The sequence below is a fragment of the Gymnogyps californianus genome, chromosome 1 (genome assembly GCF_018139145.2).
Source record: "Gymnogyps californianus isolate 813 chromosome 1, ASM1813914v2, whole genome shotgun sequence".
In the NCBI taxonomy this organism is placed as follows: Eukaryota; Metazoa; Chordata; class Aves; order Accipitriformes; family Cathartidae; genus Gymnogyps; species Gymnogyps californianus.
Genome location: NC_059471.1, coordinates 91110182 through 91134699, shown reverse-complemented (window position 1 = coordinate 91134699; position 24518 = coordinate 91110182). Strand labels below are relative to the sequence as shown.

Below are 24518 nucleotides of genomic sequence, written 5' to 3'. Positions count from 1 at the left end.
GAGGTCACCGCTGTGCTGCTGAGTCTCTCGGTAAAGCTGAGATAAGCCACAAGCCAAAGGAACACTGGGAAAGATTTTCTTTCCCTTTCTCACAACCAAGCCTACCAGACTCATCAAGCAGCTCCATTAATCCTGAGCTGGGATAATGAAATAGTTACTTATCTAACAAAACAAGCAAAGAAAAATATTTTTGAGAAGTTAAGCAGCTGGCCTCCAAGAGGACAGCATCGAAGCCAATGTATTCCCACAATATTCTCCGCCATCAGCAAAGTGTTAGCACTCTCCCCACTTCGAGGGGCAAACCACAGAAACAAACATTGCATGACTGGTCCACAGTCGCACAGCATACACATAGTGGAGTTGGGAGCTGGATCCATACCTCTTATGCACGTGATGTAACCCCAGCCCTGACATCAGAGGCACCACGCAAGAAAACATCATCACTGTTTTTCTTAATCAGTCATATAAAGCAAAATTAAAACTATACAATCTTCATCTTAGTACAAGTTATTAGACAACTGCTGAAGGAAATAATTGTGAACAAGTCATAGTATTGGTTAAAAAAACTTGAGCAATGTAAAAGATGTTTGCCTTCAGTCCATTCAAATCAAGTTATCCCCCACATTACATACGCATCAACTCAGCCAAAAATAACTGTGAGATTGCTTGGACTGAGCCTGTGTAAAGCAGGCACAACTGAACTATTATTTTATTACAGTTTGGTGCATGAGTTTATGCTCACAAGAAATCATGACTTAAGTATCAAGCCTGCAATGGCTTTTTTCACACTGAAAAAAAGCCTCTTGCACAAAATCGATTTCAGTAAAAATTCTCAGGATAAGGTATGAGGAGAATGCTTCAAAACCCAGCTACAAAGGAAAAAAGAGCTCCCTTCCTCCAAAACTTCTACCAAAATCCAGTTTGTCACAGGCATGCCCTCTGTGTTACTGTCCCGAGTTAGAGCACCTGGGGAAATAAACAGCAATCTCATTGCATCTGCTTATGAAACTATGAGGTCTGGATCATGACTTCATAACAAAAATGGGCCTCAAATGTTATAGCCTACACTTTCCCCACACCCATTTAAAGAGAAAACAATATCTGCAATAAGATCTGTGTCGAAAAAAATACCGAACCCAGACCTAAAACTAAGACCTGTGCACAAGGTGCCACCAGAGAAGACAGCTCCAGAGCACAGAGCACATCCTTGCACTCGGGCCGTTCCTAGTGCCAGGACCCAGAGTGAGGTGTTACCAGCCTCTACCCAGCCAGCGTTGGTTCGGTAAGGCACCTAAGCATGTGCTTGTAAGGGTACGGCCACTGCAAGAGAAGGTACACCCACAGCTCATGCAGACGTAGCCCTGCGGCTGGCCGGGGTCCTGGCAATCGCACTTGGGTGCTGATGCAGACAGGCACCAGCAGTAAGGAATTGAACTTGAGTTGTCTGATGCGTTCGAGAAGCTGCCCCGGAATTAGTATGGGGGAAACCTGGCACTTGGCTATATTTTAACTGAAGCTTACATAGTTCACAGAACATAATCATGCAATCATAGGCTCCAGAGAAAACACTGCTATTCCTTTTTATCTGTGGGTTTGATCCTATAAGGTGCAGACATCTTTCATCTTCCCAGCAATTGTGGTGGCAGCTGGGAAACTCGCACCTTGCAGAGCTGGGCTGGCTGACATAGGATGAGCCACTAACAAAAGCAATGCTGGGCAGCAGCCCTTAACAGGGCAACCAGGTTGGTTTAGACATCCTTTTTTCACTGCTCTTTTCTCACTGTTTTTATAAGTCATCTGAAGACATAGGAATTTATCATACTCATGTAACTCTGACTAAAACAATGTAGATCCACATAACGCAAGTAAAACATTTACTGAGAACTGCCTGGTACTGATTTGGATGTGTGACAATTCTTAACATACTTTACAGGAATATTTATGAGAATGCAATAACCGTGGTATCCAGCATTCAATGTTCAATGTGCATTCTTGAAACATATGAATTACAGTACTTAAAGAGATTACAATGTAGAGTAAAAAGGTATTAGACTGGAACATACAGTTTTATTTATTTATGGAAGCCAGTTTTATTTTACAGGAAAATATGGAATAAATCAGCTCTAACACTAGTGCAATTTCTTATTCCTAGCACTAAAACACCTTTGCAATAATGGAAACTCAGTGAAGAGTATTAACAGAAAAAGTCTCTTTGCTGTTCATGTGCTCAGTTCTCCTTTCAGTAAGAAAAAGAATTTTTTTGTCCACGTCTTCCACAGGTTTCAATGCATCCTTTTCAATCTGTTACTTGTTTTGACAGTTCAGACTGTATACATTGCGAAAGGTACTGTAGATACAAGTCCAGGCAAACCAGAGAATGAATAGCAAAATTCGGTGCCAAAACACGGAGGTTACTTTATCTCGTAAACATAATGACAAGGCATTTAGAACAAGGCTGAATAGCATCCAAGTAAATAACAAATACCTAGCAGTCCATTTATTTTCCCTTTCATCCTATCAGAAATAATTACTGTTTAAAAATCCCTACCTGAAGACCTATAATCTCTACAAAAGATGAACAGAAATAATCACATCCTTCAAAATTGATAAGAAATGAAACTGTACAAATTAAATTTTCCTCATTTTGTCTGGCAAAAACTGCCAATCATATAAGATACAGCAAACAATTCTCTGATTAAAAGAGCAGAAACAGCGTATTTTTTTCCCCAAAGAGAAAGTAGAAAAAACTCCACATCAAATTCTATGTAAAATACAGACATTAGACACTGGAAGAATATAAAAGATGCTGTGGTTGAGTTTCAGGTTCGCTGTAACTCTTTTACTGCAGTTTATAGAATTATTAAAGCAGACACTCAGACAAAGCCCTTTTCATAATTCCCTATCTGCAGGGAAAGTTTGAAATTATTTTTCCTCAAATAAAGCCTCTACACTATATTTCATTTCTATTAACTGGGGCATCAAAACCTGAAATAAAAACAACTGAATAAATTATAGATACCACGCTATTTTTAACATTCAGATCATCTTTTACATGGTAAAAAGAAGAACCAATAAGGAGTAAACCACTGGTGGCAGGGTTTTGGGGTTTTTTTTTTGTCTAATCTTCACAACTCCCCAAAATAACACAGAATTAATTTAGCCAATTTAGTCTTGCTTTATTCACAGGATCCAGGTGGAGCCTGGTACCTTATCAGGTACACTCAAGCAGTGTTAGGGGTTTGGCCCACCGCAATGCTGCACAGCCCTTCCTAGCACGTTCCTCTTAATCTCATTCATGCAGTCAGCATTTCTAGTAAATTTAATATGAAATGTCAAGGCTTACATTTAAAATTCCCTAAACAATTTTTTTTTTCCCCAACACAAGCATTTAATCTCTATTGAGGAAAAAGGGTTATCTGGAGCAGTTTATCATGATGTCGGTAGGCTATTAAAGGAAAAACTGAAATGAAGTTGTAAAGCAGAACTAGATAGAAGGCTTAATTTGGGCATTTCCTTGTTCTTTATGTATGTTTAACATTCAAAGAAGATACCTTCTTGCCCATGAAGCAATAGAAGGAAAAAAAAGAGCATAACTATAAGAAAAAGCGTAGTCATGAAGGAGAAAGGGAAATGAAAAACTGGCACTGAAGTGAACAGGAGCTATTGAAAGAGAAAAAGGGTTAGAGAATTTTTTTTCTTCTGAATAAAAAAGCATGCACTTACATTTAAAGTGTAACTAAACAGAAGGCTGGCTGGCAATCTAATATGGATAAGATGTCAAAGAAGCATTGTACAATGGTAAAGCGTTTTGGCTTAGCCAAGCCAAATAAAGACATGTATGTCCCAACTCTTAACATCACCAGAAATGAAGATATATCTGAATTGCCAATACCACTAGGAACAAAGTTACTTAGACTCTTGTCCTTCCAGAGGCTAGCCTAATCATCTACCACACTTATTTCCTAGCTAAAGGTTTGATATTATATTACAGCACTGCCTGTGTTGTCCAGAACTCCTAAATTAATGATGTTAAATATTTCTGTGCCTTGAAGCAATAAAGAAACTCAAGTAAATGCATTAAAAAAGCGACCAAAAAAAAGATTTTAAAAAGAGAAAAAAAAAAAAGAAGAAAATTTCAAGCATATGCACATTAACTCCACCTCACTTACACACTTTGGTGTCCAGCTAAGTAAGCAGCCTTGCGGTCCATCTCCCTCTGCTAACCACATTGCCTCTCTGCAGGGGAACGTGGGGCAAGTCCAGATGCTAACTGGGATCACCTAAGATCCCGACTGCGCTCCAGCGGTGACTTTCTGTGCTGAATACAAACAGGGCCCAGGGCAACAGGGTCAGAGCTGTGAAACTTCAGAGTGCCTAAACTGGGAGCGTGACATAGCTGCAAAAGAGAATGCTTTCCACACTGTAGCTTGAAGACCTTTTAGTATGTTTTAGTTAGAGAACATGATACCCGCATCCAAGAATGTCCTCGTTTGGAGAAGGAAACCGGTAGGATTCACTACCCAGTGCAGAACCATCGGTCTCACAAGGGTTAACCGCGTAACTACTGCTACAACAGGGCTGCACATTGTCCTTCGGCTGGCGGGCCTGTATGGGGAACCGAGGAGTGAACGGTCCGAGCCCTGAAAGCATACACACAAATGCAGAGGTTATGAAGCTTCCTCAGGGGAGGGAGAAATTTTTAGCCATCGGGACGGCATTTGATCAGCATGTTTTCTTTTACAGCGTCTCTGGTTAGTCCAGAATTTATTTATACAGGAGTCCAACATGTGAATGCCATGGGTTTAACATAAAATTGTGATAATGAGGGTCACAAATCAGCTAATGATGCAGTGTTGGGTAGTGATTAACTGAAAAGCCGAAATAATAGAACTTAATAAATGATCGTGTTAAGGTAGAAAAAAACCCCTTTCTTTTCAAACATAAAGGACTATGTAAGAGCCCTCACAAACAGTAATAGAAACTTCAGGTTTGTTGTCTGGCAGCTGGAACTGTTCTTCCTTACATACTATGTGGAACTAATGGTTTTCCAAAAATAAACTGTCGCTGTGACCTTGAGTAACAAATATGTAGCTTTTGAGGGTGGTAAAAGTCCTTAACTTTTCAGGGTTCTTCTATCTAATTCAGCAATGACCTGCTAGTGCCTTTCAAAGGATAAATATAACGTAAAAATCAATACTGAGTTACAGAAATTTTTGGTACCTTTCCCATTATTGATTAAACCCTTTTTAGAATTTAAGGCAATGGAACATTTATTACTTTTTCAAACTTTTTTTTTTCCTGAAAAATTCTTTTTCCAGTTTTGCCATCCTTTCCTTACATTTACTGATTTCACTGTGCTTCAGGCACTCTGTATTTCAAAGAGTCTGTGATGTGAGATACACACCAAGATTTTCGCCACTTAAATTTGTCCTATCTATTTTACCAAGTCTCCTAAAAGGACAATCATTTAAAAGACTGCTGTACTGGATCTCCATATTTGTCGTTCTCATTCATCAAGGAACCCAGACCTCCTGCCGCTACTGGGGAGAAGAATTAAGCATGCAAATTGTTCAAAGTTGATCTCTTATTCTGGAAACACACCTCTACTTCTTTCTCATTAAAGCTGATGATAACATTAAAATACAGTTAAACACCTTTTCTGAATGGAGACGTTTCTCTGCATCAGAGCTATTACATCCAGCACTTTGTCCTGGGTATTATTTTTTTGCATTTGCCTGTCCTGAAAAGACAAAGAAGAAATGCATGGTCTGTGGAAACTAAAATCCTTTCCTGTCCTTCAACTGAAAGATGGGAAAAGCACAAGGAAAAATACAACAAAAGTAATGACTAGACATCTTTTGATTTACAGATATTTATTAATCTTAAATCATGTTTCAATTATAAATAAAATAGTGACAAATGATTCCTTCATTGTTTTTTTATGAGGCTCTTAAGCTATCAAATGACAAAATGCATTGATAGTTTTGTTTAGTTGCAAAATCAAGGCACCATGTATTCACAACTCATAAAGACTTATTATGATATCTGGTCTAATTTTTACACTTCACCTTTTAAATACTTATACAAAAATCAGCTTAAGTAGACAAAAAAACACTCAGAGCACAGGCTATGTTTTTCACTTCACATATTCATTTTTGGGTTTATATGAAACAGTATCAAAGATCCGTACCAATTTCAAATGAGAGGTACCGCATTTACCGATATCCCAGCATACCAAGCTATATGCTCCATGCAATTTCAAATTGAGATGCGGTAGCAGATACCAGCAAATTGATGCATTTGCTTTAAACTCCAACTTCATTCCACAGAAAAGACGCAGCCATGTTTCGGTGCTGGGTGAAAGGAGCTTACAAATTGTCTGGAAAGTGTTAAAGTATCTTACAGAATTTAAAGGCAGTAGCTTTCCTTTTCTTAAAACCAAAGCACAAATCCTTCCTCATTGCATTTACTAAGGACATAGCAAGCATTGAAATAAATGCTGCTCTAAGATAGGTCAAAAATTTTCCCTGTGCAAGTTAATATAAGATCAAAAGTATTTGCCCCATATGAGCAGAATTTGTAGCAATTGTTTGAGGCTTGTGCTTGGGGAGGAACAGGGTAAATCATGCATGCACTGCTGCTGTGAGAGGTCTATGTCAGGCAGAAAGGGCGACTGGAGAAAGGGACTGACTGCTTCTTCTTCATTTCATAGTCATCAAATCATCATCGTCCTCTCGCCAGCAGCCCTCAACTCCACTCCACCAACACTCGTAAAGCAAATGGTGAAACAGGGCGCGCGCACACCAGTGACACCCCCACAACCTGCTCTCCTCAGCCTAATGAAGTCTGTAGGACGACTGGGAGAATGTTGCCGGGCGGTGGGAAGTGCCGCCAGAGTCAGCCATGGTCAGCAGCTCCCCAAGTCTCCGGCAGCCCAGGCGTGACCCCTGCGCTGGGCAACCACACAGCAAGTCTTGTGCCAGTGGCCACTGCACAGGATTTTCCGGCAACAGCTTCCCTTGAGCTACTAAAAAACCCAGTGGACAGTCAAGTCACTTTTATTCCCGCTATTTGCACTTAATCATCTATCATTTAATTATGGGAAGGATAAAAAAGATGTCCTTGGGCACTGGCTAACTACTCTTACTGATGAAAACAAGGAGAAAGCATCCTGTCTTCTCTTGATCCCAATTCATAGTCTTGGTAACTGCTAGAGTAAACCATCTCTTTAGATGTCGTCATGGTCCAGTCAACAGGTAGGCATGTGCCCACCTTCCTACACCTTCTTCACTTATTCCTGCTCACTCTGATGAAGTTTAAGTGTTTGAAAATGTTATTAATGTGCAGACAAGACCTGATCAGACCCCAAAGACATTTAGAGACCCAATCAACAGCCCACTACATAATATTTATCCTGGAGGAGCTACATAAACATCACTTGGCTGATTTTAAATGACTAATCATGGCTTGGAACAGCAATGTTCTCATCAAAAATTGTTTCTTACCACCAATTAAGTTCTGAGGTTTTAACTGCTTTTGGGGTATTTTACATAAGCACTGCTCATTAGCCCCATCAGGAACAGCAGAAACAGAATGAAGGTTATTTTGAAACTAAAATGATCATGCAAGGAAAGAAGCACTCTGGCTCAAAACTTAATCTGGAGCTGGTGAGTTATCACAGTTAATATCTAATAGATCTGTGATACAATATAAATAATACAAGTCCCACCATGCAGTCTGGAAAGCACAATAATTATAAGGATTTTACATATTCGTCCACCTACTCACATTTTGATTTTAGAATAGTCTGTGAACTTCTTGCCTTCTAATAATGAACTGCCTTATTCACTGTTCTGCTCCCCATCAGAAAAAATACCAAACTACAATTAAGACAATTATTCATCATGTTACAGATAAAATCCTAAAAAGCAGGAAATACCATTTAATTAAAAATAGGGAGACAGAAAAATAAAAATCAGCTATTTGACATATTACAACTGTATGAAGCACTATAGTGTAAGTTTCTCTTTTAAAACTTCACAAAGGGAGGTCATGGAAAAATAATTAACTTCAAGTAGAATAATTCTGACATACTCACACTACTCTACATCACAGAGAAAAATAAAAGGTGCATAGAAATAAAGAAATATAAGCTCTAGTAGACCCAACAGACCTTCTATCTAAGAGCTGTCTTCCAAAGTCCAATTAGAGGACAGAAATATGCTGCCAAGTCCAACAACTCAAGAACTACATGATTTGAAAAACAGATTTATTTTTATCTTTTTCTTGAGCTTGAGAAAAGGTGAAAATGAGAAGCTTTAAAATATGTATATATATATAACCATACCTGCAAGTAATAATTTTAGTCCAGAACTCTAAGTACTGTGAAACTTGGATTGAAATAATTAAAGTTAACAATGGCAATCCCATTACGTGGAAAAGTGATCCCTAGGGAGGGAGAAAGTGGAAAAGCAAAGAACCAACAGCCAGAAAACCAGCTGTAGTCCCCTGGAGGAAGGGAATAAATCCTGTATATCGCCCGTGCCCCTTAGGGTATACATCTGCCTGCATTTGGTAAATACACTGTCCCTGGGGCAGTCATGAGATGTCATGACTTTCCTTACCAGTTGAAAGGCTAACAGCAACAGAGAGGGTGGTGGCAGTGAAAAACATCCACCCCTGCCCCAATGGGATGATTTTTTCTCATTTCTCAGAAACCATCCAGCTTGCTTTATCTGCAAAGACAAACACAGAAAAACAGTAAGGCTAGACCACATGAAAACCATTTCTATTTTTCCTTCCTACTGCCAATGGAGCACAGGAGGGAAGACGAACAGATTTGGGATAAGAGGTGGAAAATACCCCCTTGGATTTGCTGGGGGTTTTTTGACCATTCTTGAGATTGGATGAAAAAGCTGCCTGCAAGGAAGCTGGAGGGTCTGGGCTGGAGGGCAGCTCACAGTGTGCCTAGGTAGCCTGGAGCCCTGGAGCTTGGCCATCCCTACGGTCCCTGCTGCAGCTGGATGGGGGCGGCCGCCTGCTCCATCGCATCCGCTCTCTCCCCCTGCGCCTCCGGGGTAGAGATGGATGGTAGATTACTCCACCACAGAGCTATCTGCATTAAGTTAGGCTCTTTGCGTAGAAATAAATTATGCCAATCTTGTATGAAGTGTGCATTAAACAGGAAGCATTAAAGAGCGATTGTTAAACTCAGTGTGTTAAAGGGGGAGCTGCTTCTTCCCTTTCCCTGCCCTGTATGTAAAGAAACCAGGTGCAACACTATAGCTGCAACCTCGTGAGCATGAGAGGTGCCGTCACTAGGGTGGGCAATGGCCAGGACACCATTACCCCCAGCTCACCAGCTTCTGCCTGCCCTATCTGTGACATACCACAGACCAACAGGGTTTTAAGCCTAATAAATATGTATGGCAACTGCTTGGTTAGGTGGCAGCGTGCGTACTTCCTGGAGCAGTCAGACGACCTCTGTCACGTTGTGCTGATTTTGGCTGGGATAGAGTTAATTTCCTTCATAGTAGCTGGTATGGGGCTATGTTTTGGATTTGTGTTGGAAACAGTGTTGATAATTTAGGGATGTTTTAGTTACTGCTGAGCAGTGCTTACACAGAGTCAAGGCCTTTTCTGCTTCTCACACCACCCCACCAGTGAATAGGCTGGGGGTGCACAAGAAGCTGGGAGAGGACACAGCTGGGACAGCTGACCCCAACTGACCAAAGGGATATCCCAATATCCCATACCATATGACGTCATGCTCTGCATATAAAGCTGAGGGTAGAAGAAGAAGGAAGGGGGGACGTTTGGAGTGATGGTGTTCGTCTTCCCAAGTACCTGTTACGCGTGATGGAGCCCTGCTTTCCTGGAGATGGCTGAACACCTGCCTGCCGATGGGAAGCGGTGAATGAATTCCTTGTTTTGTTTTGCTTGCGTGCGCAGCTCTTGCTTTCCCTATTAAACTGTCTTTATCTCAACCCATGAGTTTTCTCGCTTTTACTCTTCCGATTCTCTCCCCCATCCCACCATGGGGGAGTGAGCGAGCAGCTGCGTGGTGCTTAGTCACCGGCTGGGGTTAAACCACGACACACGTTATGCAAAGGGATGTGACCAATAGCTAAAGTTACCGAAGCAGAGTTATCGTTGGTATTTAGTCTGAGTTGAAGTCAGAGCGCAGTTGCAGAAAAACAAGTCTTTTGTGAAATTTTAGTGTGCTTGGCCACTGCCACCACCCTCTCATGGCTTACCCTAAAAATCAGATTATTTTGCAAATTATGCAGCTTTGACAGCCTCGATGTCACAGAGCCAGGCCAGCACGCAGCCTGCCTTCTTCTGCAGCTGTGGCTTTTGGGGCAGATCGAGGGGAGAACAGGGGCTCTCCAGAGCTGGATGCACAGGGGGCTGCAGCCATGGTTGCGGAGCCAAGTACTCGGTATGGAAAAAGGAGGGAATGTAATAAAAGATGTAAGTCCTGTTGATATAAAAGTTACAGCTCCACTTGTGGAGGAGCCAGGAGAAAGGGGGTTCGAGCACACACGACATGGGAGGGCTTCTCTCACTCTCTTGCTTTTGCACAGGTGGTTCAGACAACGGAAGGAAACATAATCCAAAGGAAAAGAGAATTTGTTGAACGTTACCCACCGGTGCCTTGCTTGACAAAATATAGAAGGAAACCTCAGAAAATCCAGCTTCATTTTGCCAGAAAGCTGTAATTTGGAGTCAGTTAAGTGAGAACAGGGAAAATGAAGCTGTGGCTCTGAAAAGGACGTAGAAGGGAGGAGGGAGGGAAGGGGAAGTGGAAGTGATGAAAGCACCACCCTCACTTTCAAGCTGTTAATGATATCCAGCTGTTTTTCACCACTGAGAATATTACTTTCCTCCCTCTGAAAGTTAAGGTAATGCATTCTATTAAACAGGAAAGAGTTTGAAGTGACTAATATCCATTCTTGTGCAGAGAGGTTTTGGCATGGTATTTTTATTCTTCTCCTTCCTACTCCATCAGTAAAGCAGCAGAGAAAGCCATGTTGAGTAGCGTTACACAATTAATGCAATTTACGCACTGGTATTTTCCATTAAAATTCTTTTGCCAAGATTTAATTATAAAACTTTGTGGACTCCTTTTCCATACTGAAATAAATTTCAATTTAAACTTTTGTAGTGTTTTAAGTCAACATCCTTTACACAATTTACTTGATAAATTTGATAAATGTGTGCAATTACAGTACTCTGGATTTTTTAATTGGTTTTATTTTTGTCAAGACCCCTAGCAGGTTTCTAAATGTCACCTGGGCAAAGCTGACATGAAGTGAATGGCTGAGTGAGAGCTGCCTTTGGCTGCCATCCCGGTTAAGGACTCGGTCTTTGATCAAACTACGTGTATCTGTCTAGGTCCTGTGGTTTGAGAGTGACAGCCCTGAGCAAAAGCTTCCCAGACTCCTGGTGTGACCCCGGGTGAATTAGTCCCATTGCGAGCATGGTGCCTCGCTGCCTTTGAAGGTCCAAAGTTAATCCTCAAAGTCCCTGAAGTCCCCCAAAAAGTACCACCTTGCGCTGCATGTTGGGCACGAGTTTAGGGCAAGCTGCTGGTCCCACCGCTGTGATGCTCAAGCGAAGGGGTGGGGAAGGCAGTCCCTGCGGGCGAGGAGGCGGGGGGGTGTTTCATACCCTGCCTGCCGGCTGCTTCCCACGGCATCCGCCTCCTCCTGCCGATCTCCGCAAGGTCAGAGTTCAGATGATGCAAAGCGAGAGGGGCGCTCACAGCCTGTCATCTCTGTCGGGGCACTGAAACCGCACGGCTTCAGCTAGTGTGCCTGGTTTTTAGGGGAAGCAAGGAGAACGCCACGCCGTTAGATGTAATGGATAACCGAGGTGAGAATCTTTTTACTGCCTCCCGCGAGTTAGTGGAGCTGGCGTGTGTGGCTTGCTCTGCTACCACACGGGGGGAAGCACAACTTTACCTTCCAGGGCTGGCTCTGTGCTCCCAGGGGACTTCCAGGCACACTAACAGGGGTGACGGGATGAAGCCCAGGAGGCTTACTGGTCTTGATGGGTTAAGAGCTTAGGCTTAAATTTCTGTACAACTGCAGACATCATAAACAGGATGATTACAGCTGTAATTAACCACGGTTAAGAGACCCTGCCCTTTTTCATCTCTACTGGGATACCCAACATGCTATTTTTAAAACAGAAATACAGCAGGATAATGAATAACTGAGTGATGTTTACCACACTGCAATTGTCTAGCACAAGTGTTAAGAAACAGTTAGTTGGATTTAAGTCTTCGAGTCATTTAAACACACAGGGGGTGCCCACAACAAAACAACAAGTGAATAAAGAGAAGGAAAATAAAGGAAAGAAAATGGTTGAATGGGATCCAGAATGCCAAGTTGTTACCTGACTGATTCAGCCACAGGTTACTGACAGACCGGTGTCCTTGGTGGTTGTTTGCCCACCTGCTGACAATGGGCTTAGAAACTTTTTCCATGTCTGGTAGACAAGTAGCTACACAAGGACAAAGTGTAATCTCAGCGGACATCCTAATGCCCAAAGAGACGGTACAGGTTTAACTGGCGACAAGAATCTGCTTGTGTATGTGGTGCACGAGGGTAAGAGAGTAAGACTTTGCTGCCCGTGCACAGCTTGTTCTGTGAATAAAAAAAGGGCTTCTGTTTGTCATACTGCCAACTAAGCACCTTTAGTTATAAATGAAATTAGCTTTCCTGATAAAGTAATGCGGTCAACAAGTGTCTTTTTTTAACTTATAAACAGTCGGTGCTTTTCAGCAAAGGCAAAATGCGGTTAAGAAAGCTAAGACAATTCTCTGGTCCTTTGTGAAGAAAAACAATTTATGTTTTAAACTTCTAATCAATCAAAAGCTTCAGATTTAAAGCAGAACTTACCATAACTACATAGAAGTTTTTTTATATTGCAGTTTTTTATAAACTACATAATCATTTACAATTTTCTCTCAAGTCATTTGTGTCATTAACTTAATGCTAACCTAGGTGGCACTAGCAAATGATGAAAACATCAAAGAAGCAAAACAAATGTATGTTTGTTGAAAATGAACATAATAAATAACACAATAAATATCTGTGCAAATGGCTTTTGAGTACAAAACACGCCTTGTTTAAATAGCAGGAGTCCCATGCATAGGGCCAGCAACGTCTAGTTACTCGGCTGGTCAAATAGGAGTTTCATTTTTACAGTTAGGACCGCATTTCCTTAACATCTGCTCTGGTAGGAAAGTGACAGTGGTCACAAATCTGGTTTTTTGTTCTTTGGAAAATTTCCACCATATGGGCTGCTAGCAAAGGTCAATATAAGGAACAAAGGGGACTGGAGGAATCAATCGATCTTACCTGTGCACATACCCCAATGAAGTGATACCACCATCACCTGAGGGCTTTTTTAAAAACACTTATCATTAATTCCTTTCTCATATTCTATAAAAGTTTGTCTTCATTGAAGAAAGATTACTTTTGAATAGACTATATTTACTTCATTTAAATTAGAAGCATTATGTGACTTGGCCTGAAAAACAAACTATTAAAATTGCTCTGATAACAGTCTGGTTTAGTTCAAGCCCAAAACACCAAGGCTGCGTCTGCAAAAGGATTTCTTAATGCGGAGAAATAAGATAGCAGTCAAGCAATTTTGCTGTGGTAATACGGAGATTTTAGATCAGTCCCCACCTAAAATGCCAATGAAGCCAGTAAAAGCACAGCATTGCTACTATGTCTGATGTCTGTGGGTGCTAAGATATCAACCAAGCAAAGCATCCTTATACCCACGGGTAGCACAGCTGTGCTGGCAAAGGGTTACAGTGTGGGCCTGGCTTCTGCACTGAAGTTGGGATGGAGAGGGAGTATTTGAATTTATACAAATGCAAGTATACAGTGCATCAAATACTTTTTTTTTCTCTCCTGAATGCCATTTTCCAGAAGCAGTACTCTGTTCCTGTCATGATGTAAGCCAGATCCATAAAAAACCCTATAAGATACTATCCTGAATCCCAACAAACGCCCAATGTGCAGACTTCAGTGTAACTCTTATTTAGGTCATCGCTCTCTATAGTGTTTCTTTTGGACTGTAGCTACACGGCCGCCTGTCAAGGTGCAAGAGGAAGGATTAGCTCTGTAAAGGTGAAGAAGGAGTATATGCTCTGAAGAAAGTACCTGTGAAGTGTGATGCTGTCTGGCATCTAGATGCATGACTACATATGCCCTAAGACTGTCAGACATTATCTCACTACAGAAGCAGGTGGAGAAGCCCCAGCTTCTTGCTCCTGTTCTGAAACGGGAAGGCTTTTACTGACATGGAGTCCAGACTCAAAGTGATGGAGTAGATAAGCAAACCCAAAATAATAATCAACCAGCTGTTAGCAGCCTTCTGAATGGATCGAATGTTTGCGTTTTTGTCAGGGCCAGAGAAGAGAGAGAGAGAGAGGTATCTTGGAGATGCCTGTGCAAAGGTTGTAGCTCAGTGTAATTTCAAGCACCATAATGATGAGAACCCATGCCTTACGCACTACAAAACCTCTAACTTAAAAAAAAAAAAAAAAAAGAGACATGGATCCCACTTACATCCATTTTCTTCATTATGGAACATCAGTTCATTTCAAACTCCAGGCATTGTCCAAGATTAAATATCCATAAAGAGAAAGAAATTACCTAATCATACTTTAATGACTACTTTGTGCATATGGACTATTAGGTCGGTGTGCAACCTTTGTACTGGAACTTCATGACTTCTGAGTGAAAATTCATAACATTAACAGTCTTAGGGGAATTTCTGTAAACAAGAATTACCACACCTCTTGTTTTTTATTTTATTATGAAAGAGCTCGCTGTCTTTCCTCACATGTGTTTAGTACTACACATCTACTGCAAACTAGTTCGGCAGTACTGATCTACAGCGTGTAAATGAACTGCTTATATGCTGATGTTATCTTTGCTTCTATTGTAAGGTAGTACAGCTGTGACTCATGTTTTTGCATAAATATTTAAATTATGATTTCAGCATTTTCATTTTGAGAACACTGTGCCAAATGCTGCTGTGATAGCTTCAACAGATGCTACTTTGAAAGGTAAGTGGGAATAACTGATTCTTTTTTTTTAAATGAAGCTATAACAAAATCTTCCAACAATTTCAGATATTCAAGGATATTCTATGAACCAGGATCATCCTACTGTTATGACCTTCAACCATCCTGTTGCTTGTTATATTGATCTACTACTGCATTTCACTGGGTTCTGAATTGCTAAAATTCTGGTATCTTTTTTCCTACCTTTCCTAAGTGCTTATCTCACACACCAAATAATAAAACCATACCTGCATATTCCAATATACAACGTACCTCATTTGCACATAAATCGGGGCTCAGTATTTCATATACTCATGAATAAACAAATAACCTACTTCAAGAATAGCAAATAAATCTTTCAGCACTATTATAATACATTTAATTTAATTGATTAATTTAATTAATATGAATTTTACTTAACATTACTTAAAGTTCAGAAGTTTGACAAACCTCGCATTGTATACACTTGTTTGTTGGTGTAACATCAGCAGTGAAACAAGAAGGCTGGTATCAATCAAAGAAATGATCACATGGTCTGAAATCTGTTGCCGGGTATGACAGCCCTTGACAACTCTTGAGTTGGAAGCTCATCAATGAGCTGAAACCCAAACCAAGGTAAGGTACAATTTGTTTACTTTAAGGCTTATGTATTAGAGGGTCACAGAACAGAGGCATCATGTTGCACATGAAGTGGTTTGCACCTTGTTGAAGACTAACTAGAGTCCAAATAAGAATAGCTTGCATCGGTAATACAAACCTATTTCCTGGGGGGGAGTGTCTTAAAGACACTTAATAATACGTGTCTTGAAGTTTAACTGAGACACAACAATCATTATTTAGAGAACAATACTAAAGTTATCATCTCGTATTTTGCTTCATGATGAAGACAGGGTTCTTGCATGTTCCAGATAGGTCACTATCCCCCCTTTTCCCCTTCTTCCTTAAAACAAAACCATAAAACTTGGAGAATATCTCATGCCTCCAGTATTTGTAGTGTAAGAGCTCTAGAAACTTTTCTCCTTGTTAAAGCAGTTTCTTCTGCTGAAGAGTCAGTTCTTCAGAATTGAACAACTGAGGAATCAATTCTCCCTGAAAAATCAAGGTTGACAAGCAGCAGTGGCACATTCATTTCCAGAAACTGCTGTCCACAAAAGACTTGGAGTTAGATTCTAGTTATAAGCAGATAGAGATTGAAACCATTTACATAGTTTTTCAAATAACCTTTCTTCAAATGGGGCAGCACTCGGCTTTAGCATTTGTGGAAGAAAGTGACGTTGATACTGAAACATCGGGGTGGGGGGGGGGCGGCATTGAGATTTTTGTGTTATGCATCTTCTCAGCTGTAAGCTGAATCCTGTTGTTGGACATGGAGTAGTAACACAGAAGGGATTTCTGTGCTCATAAAAGCCGATGACAAACAGTTCATGAATCTTGAGTTCCTCTGTATCTATGGCAGGTTTTCAGTAATCCATTCACCTGCAAGACAACAGTGATATACTCAAAACTCCTGAAGCTGTTTACGAAGTAGCATAGGAAATGTGGGTGCTGTAGAGCATGCTGACTAACCCATCCTGTTGCCAAAACAAATAGAAGACAACTCCAACGGCTTTAGAGCTGGGAGGGAAAATGCTTGTTTTAGACAGCAACAATGGATCACCAAAGCCATCCTGTCTGCATGCTCTTCGATAGTTGCACAAGACCCAAGAAGTGTATCAGGCGATCAGGAAGCTAGAGCTGCTGGATCTTCACTTCTCAGAGTGCTCCATCCCTCCAGAACTGAAAAGTAACGATGCAGGAGGTCCTTCCAACTGAAGGGAATGTGCTTTCAAGGATAGTCAGAGAAGGAACCCCCAGATCAGGAGCACACGGATTTAAAGAAAAAATACCACAAACAGAGAGAAATCACTCCCAAACTGATGTCTCCCCATTACAAAAATTTAAGAAACCCATGTTTTTAGGTTTTGCTAACCACAGTTTAACTGTGGTCTCTTTGGAAGCACGTTATCCCACGCTTGCCTTTTGGGCTGCTTTGAAGTACCTGGTGGTATAATCCCCTATGAAAAATGGGGTATTAGACTAAAGCAATCAGAAATCTGAAAAACAGTCATTCTGCTTCAACTCTGACGAGCAACTGCTTAAAAGATTATCTCTCAAAACTAAAACAAATAAGATAACAAGCCCACACAATAGGTCTGACTCTTCCAAAACAAATACGTACATACGGTAACGTAGTAATAATGCCAGTTGAATAATGTTGAAATACAACAGTGGGTGAACACTGATTCATACAAAGTGAACTGGTTTTGTCCAAATAAACCAGCATTTCCTTTTCCCTGGCCTTTATTATTAGCTGGCTCAAGCCTTCAGCCTGTGCTGGAGACAAGCTGTGGCTGACCTAATCATGGACTCCCAGACTGGCTGAGGCAGGAGGGCACCTCTGATTGCCTGGTCCAACCCCCTGCTCAGAGCAGTGTCAGCGAAAGCAGGGCCATGTCCCATCTGGTTTTGAGTATCTTTAAGGATGGAGACTCCACCACCTCCCTGAGCAACCTGCTCCCGTGTGTGACCACCCTCAGAGTAAAAAATGGTTTTATTTCTTTTGAATGGAATTTCCTGTGTTTCAGTTTGTGCCCATTGCCTCTCATCCTTTCACTGGACATCACTGGGAAGGGCCTGGCTCCATGGCCTTTACTCCCTGCCTCAGGTATTTGTATCTGAGCTTTCTCCAAGCTGAGCAGTCCCAGATCTCTCAGCTTCTCCCATATGACAGATGCTCCAGTCCCTTAACCATCTTTGTGGCCTATCACAGGTCTCCCTCTGGTATGTCCACGTCTCCCTCATACTGGCGATCCCAGCGCTGGACCCAGCACTCCAGATGTGTCTCACCAGGGCTGAGGAGAGGGGAAGGATCACTTCGCTTGACCTGCTGGTGATGCTCTGCCTGACGCAGCCCAGGGTGCTGTTGGCCTTCTTCCTTGCAGTTGCTGCCTCATGTTCAACTTGGTGTCCACCAGGACCCCCAGCACCTTTTCTGTACGTCCCAGTGCACGGGGTTGTTTCTCCCAGGGGCAGGACTTGGCGCTTCCCTTTGTTGAACTCCATGAGGTCCCTGTCGGCCCATTTCTCCAGCCTGGCAAGGTCCCTCTGGACAGCAGGAATATCATTCCAGCAATGGTCTTGTGTCTTTCCTGAGCTTTAAAGGGCTGCTACTCATTTGCCTGCCCTTACCTCCAGGACTAATGAGTACTACTTCCATAAATGCCAGTCAAGTATAATAACAAGAAAAAAAAAAAATCATACTGGGCCTGTGCTACAGCTCATAATGGGACGCCATTCCAATAGCTACAGATCCCAGCTTCTTTAGATGGAAAGATTACGGCTTGGATGCTGATACAGATATTAAGAAGCTTGTTTGCATAGAGTTCCAATAATAGACTAGACGTTGTATTAGCTTTTGTTGAACAAAAATTCTTTATACATATAAATTTCTGGTACTAATTACATTAATAAAGTCCTCATCTCATAATACTCCAGCTTGATGAATCACGAAATTTGAGTATGCTCTTGTGCAGCGCAGCTAAAGGCGAGGCTGCAATTTTGCCGTGTGAAAGGCAGACACGAGTCCCACGAGCAGAGGGAGAAGTCTGATATTGAGTAACAACATGTTACCTAAGGTTTCTGTGCTGATGTGATATTTAAATGCCCTTTTTTGGGGGTGGGGTGGGGGGTGTTGTTTCTGACTCACACAACTGATTTTGATATAGGGGACTAAAGACTTTGTAAAGACTATGGATGAAGGCTATATTCTTGGTATAATTATGCAGCACTAGTGTGTAGAATACAATTGGGAGCTACACAGAGACAGAACAAACAAGAACCTGGCAGGCACACCCCATACATATACCCTCCACATATACACATACCCCCATGCTTCTTTCTTAAAATAACAGAAATACCTTACGCTCCGGGCTAGTGCCCCCAGCAATGTTTTCTATTTCATGAACATTTCATCCCCCAACTTGTAATGGCTTTTTAGTCTGTAGCAATTACCAGACCACGGTGTAAGAGCAAAATCCGTTTGGCCTGTCGGCGCCACCAAGCAATGTTGTTTGAGACCTTCGGATCAAACCTGTATTACGACTGTGTTCCTCTTCGTCGTTTTACTTGTGTTTTCCTGCTTTTTCCTGAATACGGAGGGACTTGAGGGAATGTAATTTCTAATCCAGTCCTTGAAACTGAATATATCACCGAAAAGCAGAACGCAGTACTGCATGTATTTGATCTGTATATTCGAGCAAGTTAAAGCATGGGTCTGTGATACTTAAAGAGGGTGCTCTGTTGTTTAATATGCGTCAGTGTGTACTAACGCCTCATGTAAGAAACATTAATGAAAATGTGTCTGAAAGACAGCGTGCAAGAATAAACTGACAGCTTACATAAATTTATTTATGGTATTTTAATACCAAGTTAACACATTTCTCAAATAAGAATTTATAAATCTGGTAATTTATAGAAAAAAACAAATCACAGCTTCACAAAAAGCTAACTTTCAACAGTTTGTCCCCTCCCGCCCCAACACGCAGTTTACAATATATTTCAACTATGTTGGTAGAAAGTTAACAGTGGTGTGAATTTCTTAAAAAATATTTGCAACAGCAATTGAAAATAAAATAATGATTTTTACTCAGTGAAAAAGTAATAGGAATTGTGTTTCCCAGTAAAAGATAAGTCAGAAAAGCAGCAAAAAATCCCCCTCCTACTTACTATGTATGGGCTACGTTTCCCCTCGCCACATACATCGTTGGCAAAGGCAACACTTCAACATTAATCGTTCCCAGGTTCAGTACTTCAGTGTTCTTGGCAAGAAGTCATACTCAGAAGTCCAGTGTTTGAGGTGTGTGCTGCCCTTGCCCTGTGTGCTCCAAAGGCTGCTGTTACTCCTGTTCCTTGGGGTAAGGTGGGATCAGCAACAGCTCTGAGTAAAGCTAAGGAGTATAAAGACTTTTCTATGGGTTCATGTTCATTTTTCACTCTTTCTTCACCTCTCCAATACAAACTGGAAAACCCAGAAATTTTAGTTGTCACACCTCACATTTGAGTATTTATAGGAGATACAGGATTTGAATGATGTTACATTTTCACCTGTGCACAAAAATCCCCTCTGTTGAATTTATACACGCAACTACAGGACGAAAAATGTTCCTTCTCTAACTTCTTAATTAAAAGTCACATTTTCAAAGGTCATTGCACTTGATAATAAAAAGGCAATTAATATGCATTTGATATTAAATATATTGTACAGACCTGAATTTCTGTGCAATCCATTGCTTCAGACATACACATATTTAACATCTTTTTAAAAACTAAGCCTCTAATCATAGTTTACCAAAGAAAAACAAACTTTGTTAAAGACTATTTTTTTAAAGACAAAATTCTTTAAGAACAAACACACACAAAAAACCGCTCCCTTTAACTCCTAGTGCATTTAAACACATCTTTGAAATTTTCCATGTTGTTCCCACATTTAACCTCGCTATCATTCTATACTGATCTAACGACACTACACAAGAACACATCTTCTCTGACCTAACCTATAAGGCTGGCATTTGTCATGCTGTTGGTACAAGCAGGAAAGCTGAAGATAAGATTATTGCCTCACTCCTTTACCTGTGGAGGACAAAAAGTTTCAAAGTGGACACAACTCAGTTGTCACGCACGCTGCCTGTGAATTCCAGTGGCCCGTTTCAGGTGCCAAGTGCTTACTCTTCCAAGCCAGGGTTTTGGGTTGTCCCAGCATATTTTGCAACAACTTGCTGTTGAAACTATGGACATGGAAACTGAAAGGGAGATTTTGGTCCCTGAGATATACTAGATGAGATCAAGAACTAAAGCACTGATATTTAATTTGGAGTGGACCCTCTTTAAGGAAAACTAAGTTAGCTTCAACTTTCAAAAGTTTAACAAATAGTCACTAAAATATCCTTAAGCAGGATGACAGAATATATGCAGTATTGGTCAAGAAAAGTGCATTGTACAGAGTAGTTTTAAGAGTTATCAGTTGCTGAGGACCAAAAGCTGTCCTGTCACTAGCATGCTGTATCAAACTTGTCTTTCCAAACTAACACAAAAGCAGAAGAACATGAAACATGGCCTTAACCAAAACATCTACTTACTCCTATCTCTGTTAAGGTACAGCTACAGGACTCAGTGTCTTAAATATTTATAATGGGCAAACTGACTACATACGCCAGAAGCCAAACCAAACTTTTAAACTTTGTAATTGTTCGTTTCAACGGTACTCTGTGGACCATATCAGCAAGCTCTTTATTGCCAAACCAGTGGCGATGTGTGCTACTGATAATAGCTAGTGTTTAAAACGTTTGTACCATTGAAGGTGTTTCAGACCAGTGGTCACTACAATAAAACATCTTTGGCAACCATAGACATATGAAAGGTAATTCACAGCAGCTGGAAGAATTGTAAGATGTTTACAAAGTTCTATAGTGCATCATTAACTTTCTGCAGTGTGTTGTACAAAGTAACAAAACCCTGAAAAGGATAGCTGAACATCTGACATCATTACCTCAGAAGTTGCAGGGTTTTGTTATACCAACTTTCTCAACCAAAGCTAGGGCTTGTGAAATTTTAGAGGATGATGTGAGATGATAGTCCACGCAAAGGCCTCCAGTGCAGTTGGAGCTGATGGGGAAGAGAGTAGAGTAATGAAGGGCTGAAGACTTAAGTTTCATTGTACCACTGGGAGGTTACTCAGGGACTGGCAACAGATGGATTCATGAATGGATTTAGTCACACAAGTAGTATAATCACATTGGTGGTGGAATCTCTTCAGACAACAAAACAAAACGAAACGAAAAAATCAGCTGCATCCAGAGAGTCCACTAAGTAGTCTCATTTACCAGTACCTTAAATATGAAAGAACGTGCATTAGTAACATGAATTTACTTTAAAACATTAATAACACTCTATAACACAGCTGAGCTATAAGAGGAATTCAGTATAACCATCTTTTGTTTTCAATTAATGCAATTATAAATTAGATGTATCTTGTGACACCAGATAAGCCAGCACTTAAGTGTGTGGGATGTGCATATAGCAGGAGAGAAGAGACCACACTATGAAGATGGGTAAATTTTTAACAAGTAGAAGAATTGAAGGAAGGTACTCTAAGCTTATTTTTTTCTGAATATGAGCTCAGCTTTCAGAAATTTGGGAAATATTATTGCAACTAACTTGCAGAACTGCATAGGGATCCCTATATGTAAATTAGTATGCAATTTGGCAGTAACTATCACAACACAAGAAACTAAAAAGGAAAAACAGAATCTTAAAAAAACCCCGAAGGGTATTTAAGCAGGAAGAATATAGTATTACTATCAGCACTGACACCTTATTCTGTGAGAATAAAGTCAAAGAACTTTATACCCCAGATGTCCCCATATATAGCCAATCCCCACTTATACCTCACTTGAGAAGTGCCAATTTAAGCATGGAAAGGCATTTCTTTGATTTTGAATCTAATAAAATATAGTATCACTTTCAGTTAACTCCCACCCCCCAAAAAAGTACAGCTACAGAACAGCTGTTGAAAGCCCTCAGACATCCACTTCCAAAACTAGCGTAAAAAACTTAACAGAATCTTAGCATAAGGACACCAGTCGCTACACACAACTTGCTTTAATAGTGAAATAAACTGGCCCTTTCTCCCATGGGAGAGAAGAATGAAGATCATAAAATAAGGTACAAGTAATTGACCTGATTTTGATGAAATTATGAAATGATATTATGAAATACAGTATTGTTCTTCATATTCAGTCATCAGATGCTGCACGAAAAGGCAGTTAGTTTAGCAGTTCTGTAAATGGGTTTTTGCCACGTTAGTGTTCTCTATTCTGCCACAGCAGATTTTTCCTTCGTATTTCAGTAGTTGTAAAATCATGGCCCTGCCCGACAGAGATGTGTTCAACAACAGCACTGTTGCCATGCAAGACTTACTGCTGTTTCAGCACATGAAGGATGAATTCAATGCTCAGTAGATTCAATCCTCAAACCTACTATACTGATGACTGCGTTGGAGTTCCAGTGTTTCATTAAAAGATAAAATGTAACAAATTAATTAATGGAGTTCCTGTACTGAATTAGAAGGAAAGTCTGGTCAGCTAGTTCTGGCTTTTAAAAGCAAAAGGATATTTACCAGAGTAAATGTCTAAGGGGGAAGCAGCCCTGCTCCAATCAGCAACACAAATTCTATATATCATGTTCTACCCTAACACACAGCTGAGCAAAACAACAACCTGTACATATCATCACTGATGCTATTCCTTCTTAGACATCATCATTTCTAAAACAAGTAAGAGCTGGAAATTTCTTGCAGCTTCTCCTATCCCCAAGCTTACCATGTAAATAATATACCACTATATTGGTATATAAAGTAACTATATTGGTATATATAGTAACTATGTATATATAGTAACTATATATATAGTAACAGTAACTATATCAATAGTTACTGTTATCTGAAAACAAGGGCAAAAATAGATTCTGAAGGCCAGAGTGAGTTGAGATGAATATGTTTTCCACTTGTGGGTCAGAAAGGCACTGACAAGCTTAGGGAAGGGAGGAAAAAAAAAATCTTTTTTTATAAGTTCCAGCAGTGCAAGTTTAGATATTTATATGCAGGTTACTGATTAGTTGTTTTTAAAAAGCAATAAACCCAGAATTTAAGTTGCTTATCTGCCCACTCAACATTGATCTTCATATTATTTTAGGTGTCCTCCATGCGGTGAAGAACCTGACTTGGAATTAATATTCAAGTTGCTTAGTTCAGCTTGTTAAAAATTTACCCACTTCTTCACAGCTGGTTTTATTTTATTCTTTATAATCAAGATTGTTCTCATTCACAGATACATTCCAGAGTTAGTAAATCAATGTCAATCCATTTGTTCAGTTTGATTTTTGCCTAGCATCTGTTTAGTTTGATTTTAGTTCTCCTACAAGCTCAGACAGTCTCTTCCATGCAAGGAAAATTACAATTGAATAGTTAATTCAGGCTGAATGAGTAGAAACAAAATACGAATACATCATCACAGGAGCACGCTAGAGTCCTCAACTGTCTGTTTAATTAACACCCCCCGCCCATCCCACCAAAACCAAAACAAAGAAAGAAAACTAAACAACCACCCCCAAAAAGCTTACTAAGCAGCAACAATGGCTATACTGTAAAATATTTTCTTTGGAATGAAATTATGAAACACAACAGCAAAGAACAAATGACATCACCATATAAACTTCTTTTTCTTGCCATAAGAATATCTTAATTACATGTCTTACTTCTGGTATAAGTAACTAACACCATCATCTATATTAAGAACTTTCTTTTGAAATAAAACATATATTAATAGGTTGA

At 40.4% G+C, this 24518-nt stretch overlaps 1 protein-coding gene across 1 annotated transcript in view; it reads right to left on the bottom strand.

The window, feature by feature from the left end:
• Positions 1-19516: 19516 nt before the first annotated feature.
• Positions 19517-24518, bottom strand: part of GK (glycerol kinase) — a 37886-nt gene continuing 32884 nt past the window's right edge. The window contains exon 21 of the mRNA XM_050914909.1: positions 19517-22017. Within this exon, the coding sequence (XP_050770866.1) occupies positions 22004-22017 (14 nt within the window). The 3' untranslated portion in view covers positions 19517-22003. The remainder of the gene's footprint in view (positions 22018-24518) is intronic.